The sequence below is a fragment of the Cupressus sempervirens genome, chromosome 10 (genome assembly GCF_028749045.1).
Source record: "Cupressus sempervirens isolate cs-2001-9-10 chromosome 10, ASM2874904v1, whole genome shotgun sequence".
NCBI lineage: Eukaryota > Viridiplantae > Streptophyta > Pinopsida > Cupressales > Cupressaceae > Cupressus > Cupressus sempervirens.
Window position 1 is genome coordinate 52,483,193 of NC_143127.1, and position 15,217 is coordinate 52,498,409.

The 15,217-nt window shown below is 34.7% G+C and overlaps 1 protein-coding gene across 3 annotated transcripts in view; it reads right to left on the minus strand.

Annotated features, from left to right (window-relative positions):
• Nucleotides 1–15,217, minus strand: part of LOC149532518 (uncharacterized) — a 304,531-nt gene that overhangs the window by 110,827 nt on the left and 178,487 nt on the right. For all 3 annotated transcript variants that reach the window (XM_089803165.1, XM_089803166.1, XM_089803167.1), the window contains 3 exons: nt 7,307–7,357; nt 6,184–6,240; nt 4,122–4,242 (listed from right to left, as the gene is read on the minus strand). In XM_089803165.1, the coding sequence (XP_089659291.1) occupies nt 4,122–4,242; nt 6,184–6,240; nt 7,307–7,357 (229 nt within the window). The remainder of the gene's footprint in view (nt 1–4,121; nt 4,243–6,183; nt 6,241–7,306; nt 7,358–15,217) is intronic.

Consider the following 15,217-nt stretch of genomic DNA (forward strand, 5'->3'; position numbering starts at 1 on the left):
AAGTGTTCCATTTATTCTCATGAGAGATGGATTCATGTTGAATCACTACTCATGAAACATGGGTCAATGAGTTTGACTCAAAAATCGCACAATTAAATCCTGATAGCATTATCACAATTTGACTTGCTGTGGAAATTATTTCCTACTTATCAGTACAAAACTTTTCAAGAATGGTATTTTTAAGAATATCCTTGATCAGAAGATATTCACCATTAGATATCATCTCATGATATCAGGTGTAATGGCCTCAAAATATCAAGTTGTGTGATATTCACCAAATACTCAAAATGTGCATAAGGTATGTGCACACGTATCCTCAATAATACCTACTATAGGAACATTATATTCATGGCATGTTTAAGGAAATTAATCCACCATGCAAAAATTTAATCTATCATAATCTGCTTAGACATCATAAGATATCCATCATAATAGAAGATTAAGAAATTGTAAGATCATCACCTTCCATTAACCTTAGCAAAGACAAGTGATAATCATCTAAAAGTCATCACTTTCTCATGATGTACACAGGGGGCAGACCCATACGCACATAACATCAGAGTCTTAGAGATTAGCCTATTATTGTGATCCTCGTAGGCTAATTATTGTGGGTAAAGGGTCTCCTGAGGCAATGTCTTGGCTTCAGAGGGTCTTGTCATCTCCACAATTTAGTAAGTTATAGGTTGTTCTTCATTTGTCTTAGATTAGACTTTGTTTGAGCTTAGTTTTGTGTACTTACTAGTTTTGGTAAGTCGGGTATTGATAGAGATGGACCCTTTCTATTTTTGGAAATTGCATATGATTGCATGGAGAAATAATAAGTGTGACCCCTATTTCAGACGTTAATGTCCCCATTCTTGTCACCATCAAAGTTTCAAAGATTAGCCTATTATTGTGATCCTCGAAGGCTAATTATTGTAGATAGAGGGTCTTCTGAGGTAGTGGCTTGGCTTGGGAGGGTCTTGTCTTCTCCACAATTTACTGAGTTACAAGTTGGTTTTCATTTGTCTTAGATTGGACTTTAATTGAGCTTAGTTTTGTGTACTTACTATTTGTGGTAAGTCAGGTGTTGATTGAGATGAACCCTTTCTATTTTTGGAAAGTGCATTTGGTTACATGGAAAAGTAATAGGTGGGACCCCTATTTCAAACGAAATACTTAAATGATTAGTATTTTGGGAGTTATTATATTTTTAGTGGCCAAATTATTGTTAAATCATTAAATGGCTTATTATAAAGTTATAACTTAACTTTGCAATTTCACTTAGGGTTGAGTCATCATAGAACGGACCATTTATTTTAATTAGTTATAAGCCAAGTACTAAATACAAAAGGGCAAGGAATTGTTATTCATTAAAAGAATCTAATGGAAGTTTCTAATCAATGTTGTGTTGGTGAAGCTTCTTGAGAGCAGTTTCGTTTGGGAAACAAGTGGTTTGTGGAAATTATAAATATGGGCTCATTGTGAAAGGAAAGGCATCTAATTATTTGATTAACTATTTTCTTTTGTTGTCTTTGTGACAAGTCTGAATCTGTGGATTTGTGCCCTTGCTGAGGTATAAGGGTTTCTTCTGAGGATTTCTTATCCACTGCTGAAGTATAGTGGAGATTGGTTGTTTCTTCTGAGTTGTTTGGGCCTATGATTTGAGTGGTGTTGTTTCTTCTCACTGTGATTTTTGTTACTGAGGAAATATGGTCTTACTGTAGAATTTGGTGATTTACACATCTGTTGTAGGTGTGAGTCTGCAACTATCCATTAAGCATTGAGTTATAGCAGCTGCATGCCCATTCTTGATCTAGAGGCATGGACTGTAATTATGCAAATTGGTACAGTAATTTGATGATTGCATTGCTAGCTGTGAATTGGGGAGCTTGCATGATTCTTCCTCTGCAAATTCAGTGTACGCAATTTGGTCACAAACGCCTCTATCCCTGCCTTTGGCATTGTAATTTGGTGGTATTAGAAGAGGTTTCACAACCCAGTTCGAACTGTAATATCAAGGGCCATTTTGGTGATTTCGAACCTGCACTTTTGAGCATTGATTGGCATTGCATTCTGGGTAGGCATCCTGTTGCACAGGCGGCATTTATTACAGAGACAAATACATCTTTGGCATCTATATTTTTTATAGCGTATTCAGTTTTTGCATTTGTTGCAGATAATTGCCATTTTGACATCTTTGGGACTGCTGTAACGGCACATTCCAGAGTTGCAATTTGTGGTGAAGCTCATGGTTTACTGTGTACATCATTCCAGGTTCTAAGTTTTTTATTAAAATGAATTGTAATGTGTAAATGCCTGCGAACCAACAGTGAATGGGCAAAGCAATTTCAGTTTGTTGTTTCAGCATTAAATTGGTATCTTGCGTTAGCTAGTAGATTTATTTGTGCAAAGAAATGAAAATGTAAATGATGGATGTCTGGAAATATACAAGCAGTTAACTAATTCAGTCAAAAGCAAACTTAATTATATCCTTTAGCATGAGAAAGAAATAGCATGTGATTGCCAAGTGTTTGATAAAATGCTTAACTATTGATTAGTAAAGGGAATCAGTGTTTAACAGGTTGAGAGGGTTATTAGTTATTACAAATGATATATGCTTTTACCATGATAAATTTCTTCTTGTAGGAGTGTGGCAAAGGGGGGAACACATTGTCCAAGAGGGAATAGGGCAAAAGGGCACCAACCTACCACTGAGCCAACAGGTATGAGTCCTAACCACCATGGCCATGGGAAAATGGGCTAGGTTAACAAGGGTATACCAAGTGTCACCATGAGCTAACTAAGCTGTCAAATTTAAAAGATGTATAGAAATATAAATATTCTCTTGAACATTAAAACAAATTAAAAACAATTGTTACCTTTGAGAATTGGCTTGATCTCAAATCCTTCTTGTAGTGCCAGACATGTTTTAGTATAATGGTACCAATGGTGCTTACATACATTTGTAAATGTTACATACATGTATATGTATGTATGCGTGTATTCAAATGTGATATATATATGTGTATGTATATGTATATTTAAAATACATAGTATGCATAACAATATGTATATTTGGAATATTACGTGTATGTGTGTATATGTGTAAGTAACACATACAAATATATGTAAATAATATAAGTATCATTATAGTCGAACATAAGAAGTAATTTATTATTTCCATCTTATAACAATTAAATTATTTCTTAGAGTCCACCAGTCTCTTATTTTTCGATTTTGCATTTACAAACCAAGATTGTAACTCATACGCCACCTTTCAAGACGCCCAAGCACATAACTCCTCCTGCATGGCATTATAATTTTAAATAATGCATTTCTCGAGAGGAAAAAAGGATACATACTCAGACATTCTAAGTTCGACATTCTTCTTTTCTTAATGACAATAAAGATTGAAATACATTTTTTTTCTTGGGAGCCATTCAAGACTAGCCTCTAACAATTTGTAACCAGCAGTTGAGAATTAAATGCACCTCCTTGCACTAGCAGTGTGCCAAGTCGTATATTTCTCATGCATTTTATTTCATTCTAATTTTATGAATATGAAGCCCTGCAATTGAGCTAACTATGAATGAAAGATTTAAATATATTTGGAACCTTGCCAGTCGGATTTTAATCCATGAATGTATGATCTCTAAATGTTCTTAAGCTTTTTGGTCTGATAGATTTTATGATCAAAATCGATTGAATGATTTTGCATGCAGTTAGTCTGGTATAGAATTAAATTACATGCCATCTATTGATCTTTTCTTTCAAGAACATAAATGACCTGGGAACAGCCCAAGACTGTATGCTCTTATAGAGGGGTATAATCTGATATGCCTCTGAGATAAGATGCAGTACCTTTACAGTATGATAATGATCTCATTGTATGCCTTGTTACTCCTTAATATCAATATGAGGCCCACGTTGTGTAGAGAACTGATGACTGTGGTAGACTGAATTATTGAAAAATTATGGACAGTCAAAAATTGCACATATCAAACAGCAAACTTAAATTGTATAACTAAAACTATAGAACTGTTATTTGAACAAAAGCAGACATGTATAATCACTTCATTGAAGTAGCTATTTTCATTCAACCTCCATTCACAGATATTTTTCTTAAAAAGCAAAATTACCAGCTATGCATCGATCAATCCATCTAAGTGTGCGGTACATTGCCTCCTCAACTCTAGGTCCAGTTATAGTAGTTTTCACAACATCATCAAGAGCCATGATTATGTCAGCTCCAATTTTATTCTGCACTATTACATAAACTGCATCACTAAACTGGCTTCATAAAATAATCTAATGAAAGTGGTCTTCAATGATTGATCTAATAAACCAGCAAAGTAAAGAATTTCAAAATAATCCAACAGTGCAGTAATGCTTGTTACTACCATACTACTAGCTCAATGAACTGATTGAAATAATCTATAGCATAGGTTGGAGGTAAGACAAACAGAAAAATGAGAAAAATATATTTGGAGATAGCTTTAGATTTAAATAGCACAGGTTGAGAAAACAGCACTATGTAGGCCGTATTAAGGTAATGAAATGCAAATTCAATAAGAAACATAGAACGCATTTTCTTTTTCATAACGAAGAACTTGAGATCAATCTTCCTATATTCAAATTTAAAAATCATGATTAATGGAGTGGAACTGTTAATTCATTCGATGGGGTAGATAATCTACAATAGATCACAATATGAATGTATGTTATTCCATATTGATAAAAGTATATACATGATGACCAAAATATTGTCATCCAGTCATGGTTGACTCGGTAAAATTCGTCTGAAGCCTTAGAGATGGCCATCAAAGATAAAACTCCAGAAATATGTAAAAACCACTTCATCTTCAATGCACTCTGGAAACATTTTTAAGTTATATTATTTTGTAATATATCTCCTCCACGTCTTCAAATTTGATGATGGCATGAACCAGTGTTTACAAAGATCCATTGAACAGAAGCCCTCTTTCAGGATCCCAGGCTGAATTTTGAGTGAAGACACGGATGTTTCAGACATAAAACCATATAATAACTGTTTCTTTGCAATCTGTGGGCCTATATAGGTGAGCCTAGTAACATAGGTTTACAATATACAAACCAACAGTTTTACATGTAAAGCAAAAGTAACATCAAATTTGTTCCACATCACATATGCAAATTCAAACAAAAATTGAATGACTCGGAATATAATGTGGTGTTTGTGACATTAACCATCAGCAAACAAGACAATATATCAACTACAATTGGCATAAGAGCACAATGACAAAAGTAGGAAGGACAATGTTTTACCGTACTGGGTAAACGGATTAATGCATACAGACAATAGATATGAATAGCAAAACTTCTTATTATTATTCGCATGTGCCAAAGACATTACATTATGCTTGATAAGATCTGATGAATACAGTGCTTCCTGAAGGGGGTATAAATACTTTCCGAAGAACCTTCCCAAAAGGGTCCGTCGGCCACATACAACATGTCGCTACATAACAAGAACCTTCCCGAAGGGACCCATCGGCTACATAACAAGAACCTTTCCAAAGGGACCCGTCGGCTGATACACAATTTCTACCAACGACAGACAAAGTATCCACAAGTTAACAAACTAACTCCTCCTAACATACACAAAACCATATCATAACTATTTTCTTACAATATTTGTGTCCATATAGGTGAACCTAGCAAAACAAGTTTACAATATAAAAAGTAAAACCACCATTTTACTAGTAAAACAAAAGGGAACATCAAATTTGCTCCACATCACATGTAAATTCAAACAAAATTTGAATGATAAGGAATATAATTGGATGCATTTTACATAAACGCATCAGAAAACAAGACAAGCTCTCAAATACAAATGGCATAAGAGCATAATGACAAAAGTAGGAAGAATGGAGTATCCACAATTAACAAATTAACTCTTCCTAACATTAAGAAAGCAAAGTCACATTGTGTCGACTTTGTGTCACCTACATTCTCAAAGATGACAATATACTTCACTTTGACAACACATTTCATTATATGAATATTATACAAGATATCTGCAATCCAAAGTGGATACCCTACAAAAAGAGTGCTTACAATTATGCTTTCCAATTTATTCTAGTCTAGAAACATTAAATGTCTTCTTTGCCAAAACAAATTGAGGATCTAAGAAATTAAATAAATATTACTCTTCGGACTCACTTGAATATGAATAGACTCTTCAGGTGTAAGAAGCATCGGTTTACCATCCACTGGTGACTGGCATTTGACAAATGATCATGTCAGTTTTATTGAGCAATATTAATTCATAGAACTGACAAGGTGTATAAATATAATCATATCAGAGCCATATGCTGATTCTAATCTAAATGTCAAGTGAGCGCTGGATGATTACAAATACAAAACTTTAAAATTACACATAAACAAACCAGAAGTCATCCATTAGTTTCTTTTTATGGTAAGTTGTATCAATCTCACAGCATTCCTGACCTTCTTAAACAACTAGTGTAATGCGCTAAATTATAGCTAACAAAACAAAGAAAACGTAACTTTGGAATTAAAATTTTATGCCTTATCCTAAGACCGAGATTAATACTGTATTATTTGTTGTCATAGCCTTCACCTGTGCGACAACGTGTAACACATATGAAAGAGACTATGACATGATGCATCGTAAGCCATTACTATATGCTTTCATTCGGTCAAATCCTTCACAATTTGTAACTTGAGGAAGAGAGCTGCATATCTCCAAATTTCACATGAAAATGAAAGAAGAGCAGTCTTCTTGTTTACATGCGGCATGAGATTTTAGATGCATATTTTCTCTCTAATTAAACAGTATTTCCATGTGTTGGTTTAAATAAACAATAGGAACCAAAAAACAAAAAAACACCATTGGCTCAATATTGGCTCAAATGACAGATGGATATGATTATATGCCATATTAATGACAAGCAACACATCCCTTCCCCAAAACAGTCCAAATTCAAGGCATCCATGGTATTGTGCTGGAAAGTTGATAAATTTAGACTTACTAACAATTGGGATAACCCAGTCAGTCCTATTTTTCCTTCCACTCTATAGAACAAAAGCCTAGGCCCTATAGCAATATGTAACCATACTTACCAAAAATATTATTTCATCTTGATGAGAAAGAACATCATCTTCCATTGAATATTAGACAAATTACAAATAAGTAATATCACAGAAAAACAATATTAAACTCCATGTCTACCTGAAAAAAACCTCAACAACCCGCCATAAAGGCACACATTATGCTTATCTTTTAGTTTCAAAAATTCTCAAATCCAGAACTAGTGCATACCTGGAAAGTTACGCCTTTTTCTGTGATGTCAGCCAAATGTAATAAAGAGACCTGGCAACCAAAGAATTCTTTACTGAGACAAATTTCATGCTCCAATTTGAAAACTAAAAACTGCCAAATTTTAAATATAATTCATTCATAATATCTATTGATGAATATTATACAAGAAACATATTGCCCTACTACAAAATATGCCTTCAGTTCACATTCATTTATGCATCTAATAATGGAAAAAAAGGACTAAAATTATTGATAGATCTCAGTTGTATGGTAGCTGTATACTCTGATCAGACTTAATTGAAATTTATTTTACTCAAACAAAATTTCTTCACTGGCAAAAAAAAAATCTCCAACTGGTAAATTTACTACAAATTTTTATTTTACTACAAAATTTTCCCGAATATACCAACAAGTGAAACTATAGTCCATCTGCTCCTATAGACTATAAGAACATTTATGACAAACTATTCATGCCACTAACTGCTGGCTAAAGAACTGTCAGTTTAGAAGACTCTGTATATTCTTCCTAAATTAGCATCAGCCTCTTTTACATGATGCGCATGGAGACATTCAAACAAACATATGGCCAATGAGACTTCATCTTGTAAACCCAGTGTTCAAAGACGGTCCAACTGCTTGAAACTGTTATAAACTTATAAGCAGTACATCTCTGAGATTCAAGTTTGAGAGGACCCTGCAACAAATGGGCAAAATCTTTTTACTCAAATTTAGGGAGAGGATGCTGGGAGAAAGGCTTTTAATATATTACGTAATTAACAATTGAATTTGAAAATATGACTGAATGAAAAGTACCAAAAAGAATATAGAGAAACTAAAAGAGGTTGCAACTATGTAATTTTTATCAGAATTCAACTGCATCATTTTCGAGTCAAGCTCGTTGACACATTTCAAACAGCTCTCTCATGAGCATGAATGGTCCACCTAGCCCTCATTGTACCTAGCTGATGATCACATAATTTTACATGTCGAGAAAACACCACCTACATGATAGCAGCTGCAATTTCAAAAACTGAGAATTTAAATTTTATCTACTAAAAAATAAATATGAGCCAATACAAGGTCTGCCTGAGATGGATTAAATTACAATGAAGGATAATTAAACTCCTCTTAGATTAGTAGTTTAGCACTGATTTCCAGAAATATTATTTATTCCTTGCTTCTAACTTGTAATTCCTTTGTGTCTATTGTTGGGTGGATATTTTGCAATTAAAAGTTTTGTGAAAATCCAGTTGCAAAATTGGTAGGACCAGCCACAATGTATTAGACTAAGTCTCTCCTACATTAAAGGGAAGGCTCCCCCTTCTCACCATTCCTTGGATCAACAAAAGGTAAGCAAGAAGTTGAGAAATTTTCTAAGGGGTGTTACCAATATTCTTTCCTCTTTTCTTTCAATAAAAAATCCACTTACCCATGAAGCAAGTAATGGGCAAGATTAAATCTTTAAACAACACTTATATCTGATAGCAGGAAATGGTGATACCGATAAACTAACACCAACTCAAAGGCTGATTGAAAGCGTACATGTTTCACTCTAAGTCTTGTTTGTCTAATTTAAAAGAAAAATCACCACCATTACAGTGCAAAGACTTCCAAAAGTAGGAAAATTTGAAATGGTAACACAAGCTACAGTCAAAGTTTCTAGTGTATGTATTACCACAACCGCTCCCAATCAAAGCTTCGGCTCTGATTGTTTTTTAACTCACTATGCTCTATTATTTAAACATACAATAAAACATGAATCAAAGACAATAAACACAAATCACAATCAAAGCTTGCAATTTGTACTATCACAATTGCTTCCAATCAAAGCTTCGAATCCAATTGCTTCTTTTTATTCACTTTTCTCCCAAATTTGTACTACACAATCAAGGTTATGCTTGCACAAGTTTGGCAGAGCTTTCTTGCATGCAAAATAAAAGATGATTTTTACAATGAGGGGGGCACTCCTTATATAGGGAAAAGAAGTGAGCAAAAGGAGGAAAAAGTGGCAGCAACTCAACCACTTTGACCCAGTATAACTAGGAAAGAAGAATTATTTGATTACATTTCTGAAGGACATGTAGTCGAATTACATGCGATTGCATTGCATGTGTTTGACTTATATGTGAATGGATTACATGCGATTGATCTTCTACATGTACAAAGCTGGAAAACACTTGAACAAAATGTTGAAATTGTTGATTCTAAATGAATCAATCCTGTAGACTATCAGCAAAAGCCTTGTACTTCGTGATGATCGCAAGATCGAGGATTCCTGTATTCTGCACCATTGCATTCTCTTTTGTAGATTGGCAGATTCTGGAGTCTTTGACACTTTGAAAACCTTATCGATGGTGTCCGGATGTAAACTTGGAATAACTTTTCATCAACACCTTTAACTCTCTCTTTTTTTAAGCAAAGTGTTTGGCACATTCCCACACAAAATGAGGTTCTCAAACAATCATTGGGAAAATGGAGATCAAATGAATAATTGCTTCGTTAGAACCAAAGCATGTCTTCTTGACATGATGTCTCTGTTCTTTGAAGAAATTCTGACATATCTTGTGCTGTCCTACATTTTGTCACCACAAAATGTAGGTAACAGTACGAAACTTTTCCAACTTTGGTTCGCATTTCTCTGAGTTAGTTCATTATTTAATTGGATAACATTGATCAACCAATTGATGTAATGAATCATTTTATTGAAGGCTTTTGTCAAGTCTTTTTAGTTTTTCTATTTGTTGAGCCTATGCTTGATTTTTGAAGCCTTCGATGTCTTTTTTCTTATTTTTGAGTGTGTTTGTTAACTTTTGGTCTTTTGGTTTTCCTCAAATCATTGCCTTCGATTTTCCCTTCGATTTGGTCTATACTAGAGCTCAATCGGACTTGGCAGTCAAACAATATGATTATTTTAATATCCAAAAGGTGGACTCTCCAGACACACCTGTATAATTTAAAATACCATGTTATATTTTAAAGTTGACATTCGCTTTTTGAAAAATATAACATAAATCCACTTTATGTTATGTTATTTTAAGTTACGTTATCACTTAAGTGATTATAGTGCACTTGATGTCATATTTTCATGTTAGAGTTGCTTTTTAAATTTTTCACTTAACTTTATTAACTATATAATATGATTTATTTTATGTTTTAATTTAAAACATCTAAGTAAATATTACTTTTGAATGATATTTGCACATTTTTATTAAACTATATAGTGTAAATATTATTTGACACAATTAAGTGATATTTCTTCAAAAATCAATTAAACATGTGCTTAATTGATCATTTAAGTTGTGCAAACATGTTTTTTAACCAGAGTAACGAGACTTGTTGCAAGTCAAGCGAGTCCTCTGAGTCGGCAAGTCAAGTTACCTCAATCGGGTCAAAATGACCCGAGACCCTAACTCGTCGGGTCAACTAGGCTGACTTGCCCGACTCGGCTGACGCCTACCTGACTAGATTGACTCATTTGACTCATCTGATTTTTAATTTTTGCTTTTAAAATTTTCTTAATACATCTAAAATTTACCTTTGTACTTATGTAATCAATGTATATTATGTACATGATCAAATTACCTTCTATTTCATGATGTTATTGTGTCTTTAAGCTTTATTCAATAATGGGTGCATGGGATTTATTTAAATCTTAAAAAATCTCTAAATTTCAAGGGTTTTGTCACTTTGCCAAGTCACAAGCGAATCTGAGCCAGGTCACGAATTGAGTTACCCTTGCCAAGTTCGGGCCGGGTCCAAGTCTCATTACTTTGCTTTTAACCCATTTGCATGTAAAATATACATATGCTCCTAGAGAATGCGTTTTTTTAACTAAAGGCATGTATGTACATGTAACTTAAAATATGCAATAGGCCTTCTAGAGTCAGACTTGCATATTTGAGTTTTTAAAACATGCAATCATCCTCCAAGAATGCGTTTTGCACTAAAAAGGCATTTTACATGTTTTTTAAATGTGTAATGATCATCCTAGAGTGAGTTTTGCATATTTTAAAATATGCAATCACCCTCCTAGAGTGCATTTTTCATCTAAACTCCAAAAAGAAAGTTTGAAAATATATAATGAGGCTAGGAGAATGTGTTTTGCCTTCAAACATGTTATGCAAAATGTGCAATCACTCTCCTAGAGTACATTTTGCATGAAAAGATCAAACACATGTATTTTAAAACATGTGATCTCTCCTAAAGAATGTGTTTTGCATGCATTTTATGCATTTGCAAAAGGTGAATCCGAATTTGAAGATTCAAGGGCAAAAAACTTCATGTTTTCTTCCTCCAAGAACACGTTTTTCATCAAAAATGCTTAGATCTACCCATATAAAGGCTTGAAATCCATCATAGAGGGGGGTGTTTTGAGTTTTAATGCATGCACATGCATTTGGGCGTCATGATTTTGCATATCCGAGTCAAAAATGACCCAGATTTTTGCATTTGTGAGCCACGTTTTGGTGAAAAGTGCCCAGATTTGGGGCAATTTTGATCACGTTTTCTCTCAAATAGAAGTCGTTTTGAGGTTTTGATCCATATATTTACTATTGAAGAACATGTTTTTGCCTTCAGAGGTCAAAAATGCTTCATTTCATGCCCTCTATGGATCACATTTTTACAAAAACGCCCAGAATTTGAGAGTTTTGCAGCACATTTTTGGCCAAAGATGGATCTTATTGGAGTTTGAATCCATATCAATAACATTCATGAACATGTTTTTGCATTCTAAAAGCAAAAACGCTTTATTTGAGTTTTTGCTAAAAACGTTACATTATTGGTGATCTTTGACCACGTTTTTGGCATTCTCATGCCAAATCCGACCATTGAATGTTCATTACTTGCAAGAATGGAGAAAGTCAAATAGTTTATGAAAATCTGGATTTGCAGAAGAATTCGTAATCAAGTCTATAAATCTTGCTATTTTGGCTCATTGATCTCCAAGTGGACATTTTCAATCTTGCTCATTAATTTGTGCTTATCTTGCTATTCCATTGCATATTTTAGCTTAGTGTTGCACACTTGTTGATATATATGCCATGAAAAGTGTTTTTTTCCTTTCAATATGATGAAAACTATCATTTTCATACTTCTGAGTTTTCCCCAAACTCCAAATTCGAATTTGCACTTTAAAGTAACTTGCCTTTGACATGTTTGAGTCTAAAACCAAAGGTACATGTTTGTTTTGTGCTTGTTTTCTTGTTCTTTTGTTTTCCTACTTTTGGAAGGAATTGCAAGTTCTTTCCCAAGAACTTGAGCACTTTTCACTTCACTCCACTTTCCACCATGTCATGCAAATGCATCATTTCATTCCATTTCCATCATATATGACCAAGGCACATTGCATCCATTACTTTCATATGCAATTACATTCCAAGAGCAACTACATGTAATTCCACTCTCCATGCCATAGCACTTTGAAATCTCATCCTTCATATGCGATTACATGTAATCCCACTCTCCATCCACACTTACATGTAATCTCACTCTTCATTCCAAATTACATGTAATTCCATCCTCCATCTATGTAATGTTCCATTCTAGAGTTTCCTTATGAAGTCTCGTAGTATGCTTTAGGTAGTCTTGTTGTGTGCTTCAAGTAGTCTTGTTGCCTGCTCCAAGTAGTATGCCTCAGTGTTTCGGGTGGCCAATGCTTCAGGTGGTCAGTGCTTCAGGTAGCCAGTGCTTCAAGTCAGTGCTTTGAGTGGCCAGTGCTTCAAGTAGTTCTCCTTCAGTGCGTCGGGTGGCCAGTGCTTCCGGTAGTTCTCCCTTAGTGCTTTGGGTGGCCAATGCTTCAGGTCAATGCTTCAGGTTAGTGCTTCAGGTCACTGCTTCAATCAGTGCTTCAGGTCAGTGCTTTGGTCAGTGCTTCAAGTCAATGCTTCGGGTTAGTGCTTCAGGTGGCCAGTGTTTCGGTTGGCTAGTGCTTCAAGTAGTTCTCCTTTAGTGCTTCAGGTAGTTCTCCCTTAGTGCTTCAAGTGGCTAGTGCTTTAGGTAGTACAGTATTATCTTGATGGTCATATGGTAGTGTATGGCCGTACGATGTAGGCCTGAAGGTGGTACAATGTTCTCTTGAAGGTCGTATGGTAGTGTAAGTGACCGTACAATGGATGACTGAAGGTTGTACGGTTCTCCCTTGGAGGTTGTACGGTAGTGTGGTGGTCGTATTTTGGAATGTCACTATGGTCATACAAGATGGAGATGCAATGGTCGTACGGTGTGGGGAGAAGACAAGCCATACAGTATGATAGCAACAATACAGTTACGGAGCTATCCAAGTCGTACGGTTGCAGTATGGAAGATGCACTTCGTGATGTGGGGGATGGATGGTGTACAAATAAAGGAGGAATGCTGAGTTATGCAACCATAAATTTATAGATCCAAATTCATCAGTAAACCAAAAAAGAATGGACATTGAACACGAATCTCCTTCAATTAATATTTGCAACAAGATGGTGCTCTAATTTGATAGATCCAAGCGAAGTATTACATGCAGTAGAATAGGGTGAGGGTTGAATCCCATTGAAACCGAATAAGCCAAGTAGGGAAGATCTTTCACTTCCAAAATGGCGAACAACAGAGAATCCCAATGGGAATTCACAGTACCAAATAAATAATCAGAATGCATACCTACAACTACATACAAGTCATGCTTAAATACCCGTCAGGGAAAACCTTTCCAAGGTTGTACAAAGATAGTCAACGAGAAAACTTACTAACGAAAACTAAAATAAAAATAGGTCTGAGATATATTAAATCAATCGGAACCACAAATACAAATAATAACTTGAGCCCATATTTAATTAATTAAAGGTCCTTTTATTATATTATTTAAATTCTAGGACCAGTTAATTAATTAATTTAATTTAATTATTATATTCAAATTTGGGGATATAACAATCCGCATTTACATGTAATCTCATCCTTCATATGTGTTTACACGTAATCTCATTCTTCGAACCTCATTGCATGATTATATCAAGTCTGGATTACATATAAATCACTTTACATGTAGTTGCATCTAAAGAATCTAACTTATGTAGAACATCACTCTTTAAACACAAAATTTTCCATTTGCACACATCCATATGCATCCCAACTTGCATTCTTGGCCATATCCACAAAAGTATATCTTTTTCCACATGCAATCCACCCTTGAGTGTCCAATTTTGACCTCTTTCGCCCAAATACATATGCTTTTTGGTTCATTTCCAGTCATCATATGTGTTTCATAAGTATCTAATCCATACTTCAAAGTTTCAAACACTCATCCTTCATGTATTCGTCATTATAACATAATCACAAAATTCTCAAGGATTGAATCTCATTGGAAGATGTTCTCATCTTCATATTCCCGTGTACTCTTCGAGATATGTCAGAATTTCCTCAAAGAACAGATGGCATCCCATCAAGAAGATATGCTTTGGATCCAAAGAAGCAATAATGCATTTGGTCTCCATTTTCCCAATGGTTGTACGAAAACCAAAGTTCGTGTGGGAATGCACCAAGCATTTTGCTTTTAAAAAAAAAGAGTTAAAGGTGCTAATAGAAAGTTGTTTCAAGCTTACATTCGAACACCATCGACAAGGTTTTCAAAGTGTCAGACTCCAATTTGTGCCAATCTACAAAGGAGAATTCATGACAACTTAAACAAGAAAAAGATTAATCACATCAAGTTTTCAAATAACAACGAACAATTCATCAAAGAGAGTCAGAGGCTATCAAAAGACACAACACCTTGATTATCAAGGTGAATGCAATGGCACCAAATATACGAACTCCCAATCCTATAATCATTCGGGATTGCATCATCAAGGACAAGGCCTTTGCCGACAATCTACACGGTTGATTCATTCAGAATCAGCAGCTTTAACTTTCTTGTTGTTGATAAGTAGGAGTCCACAGGAA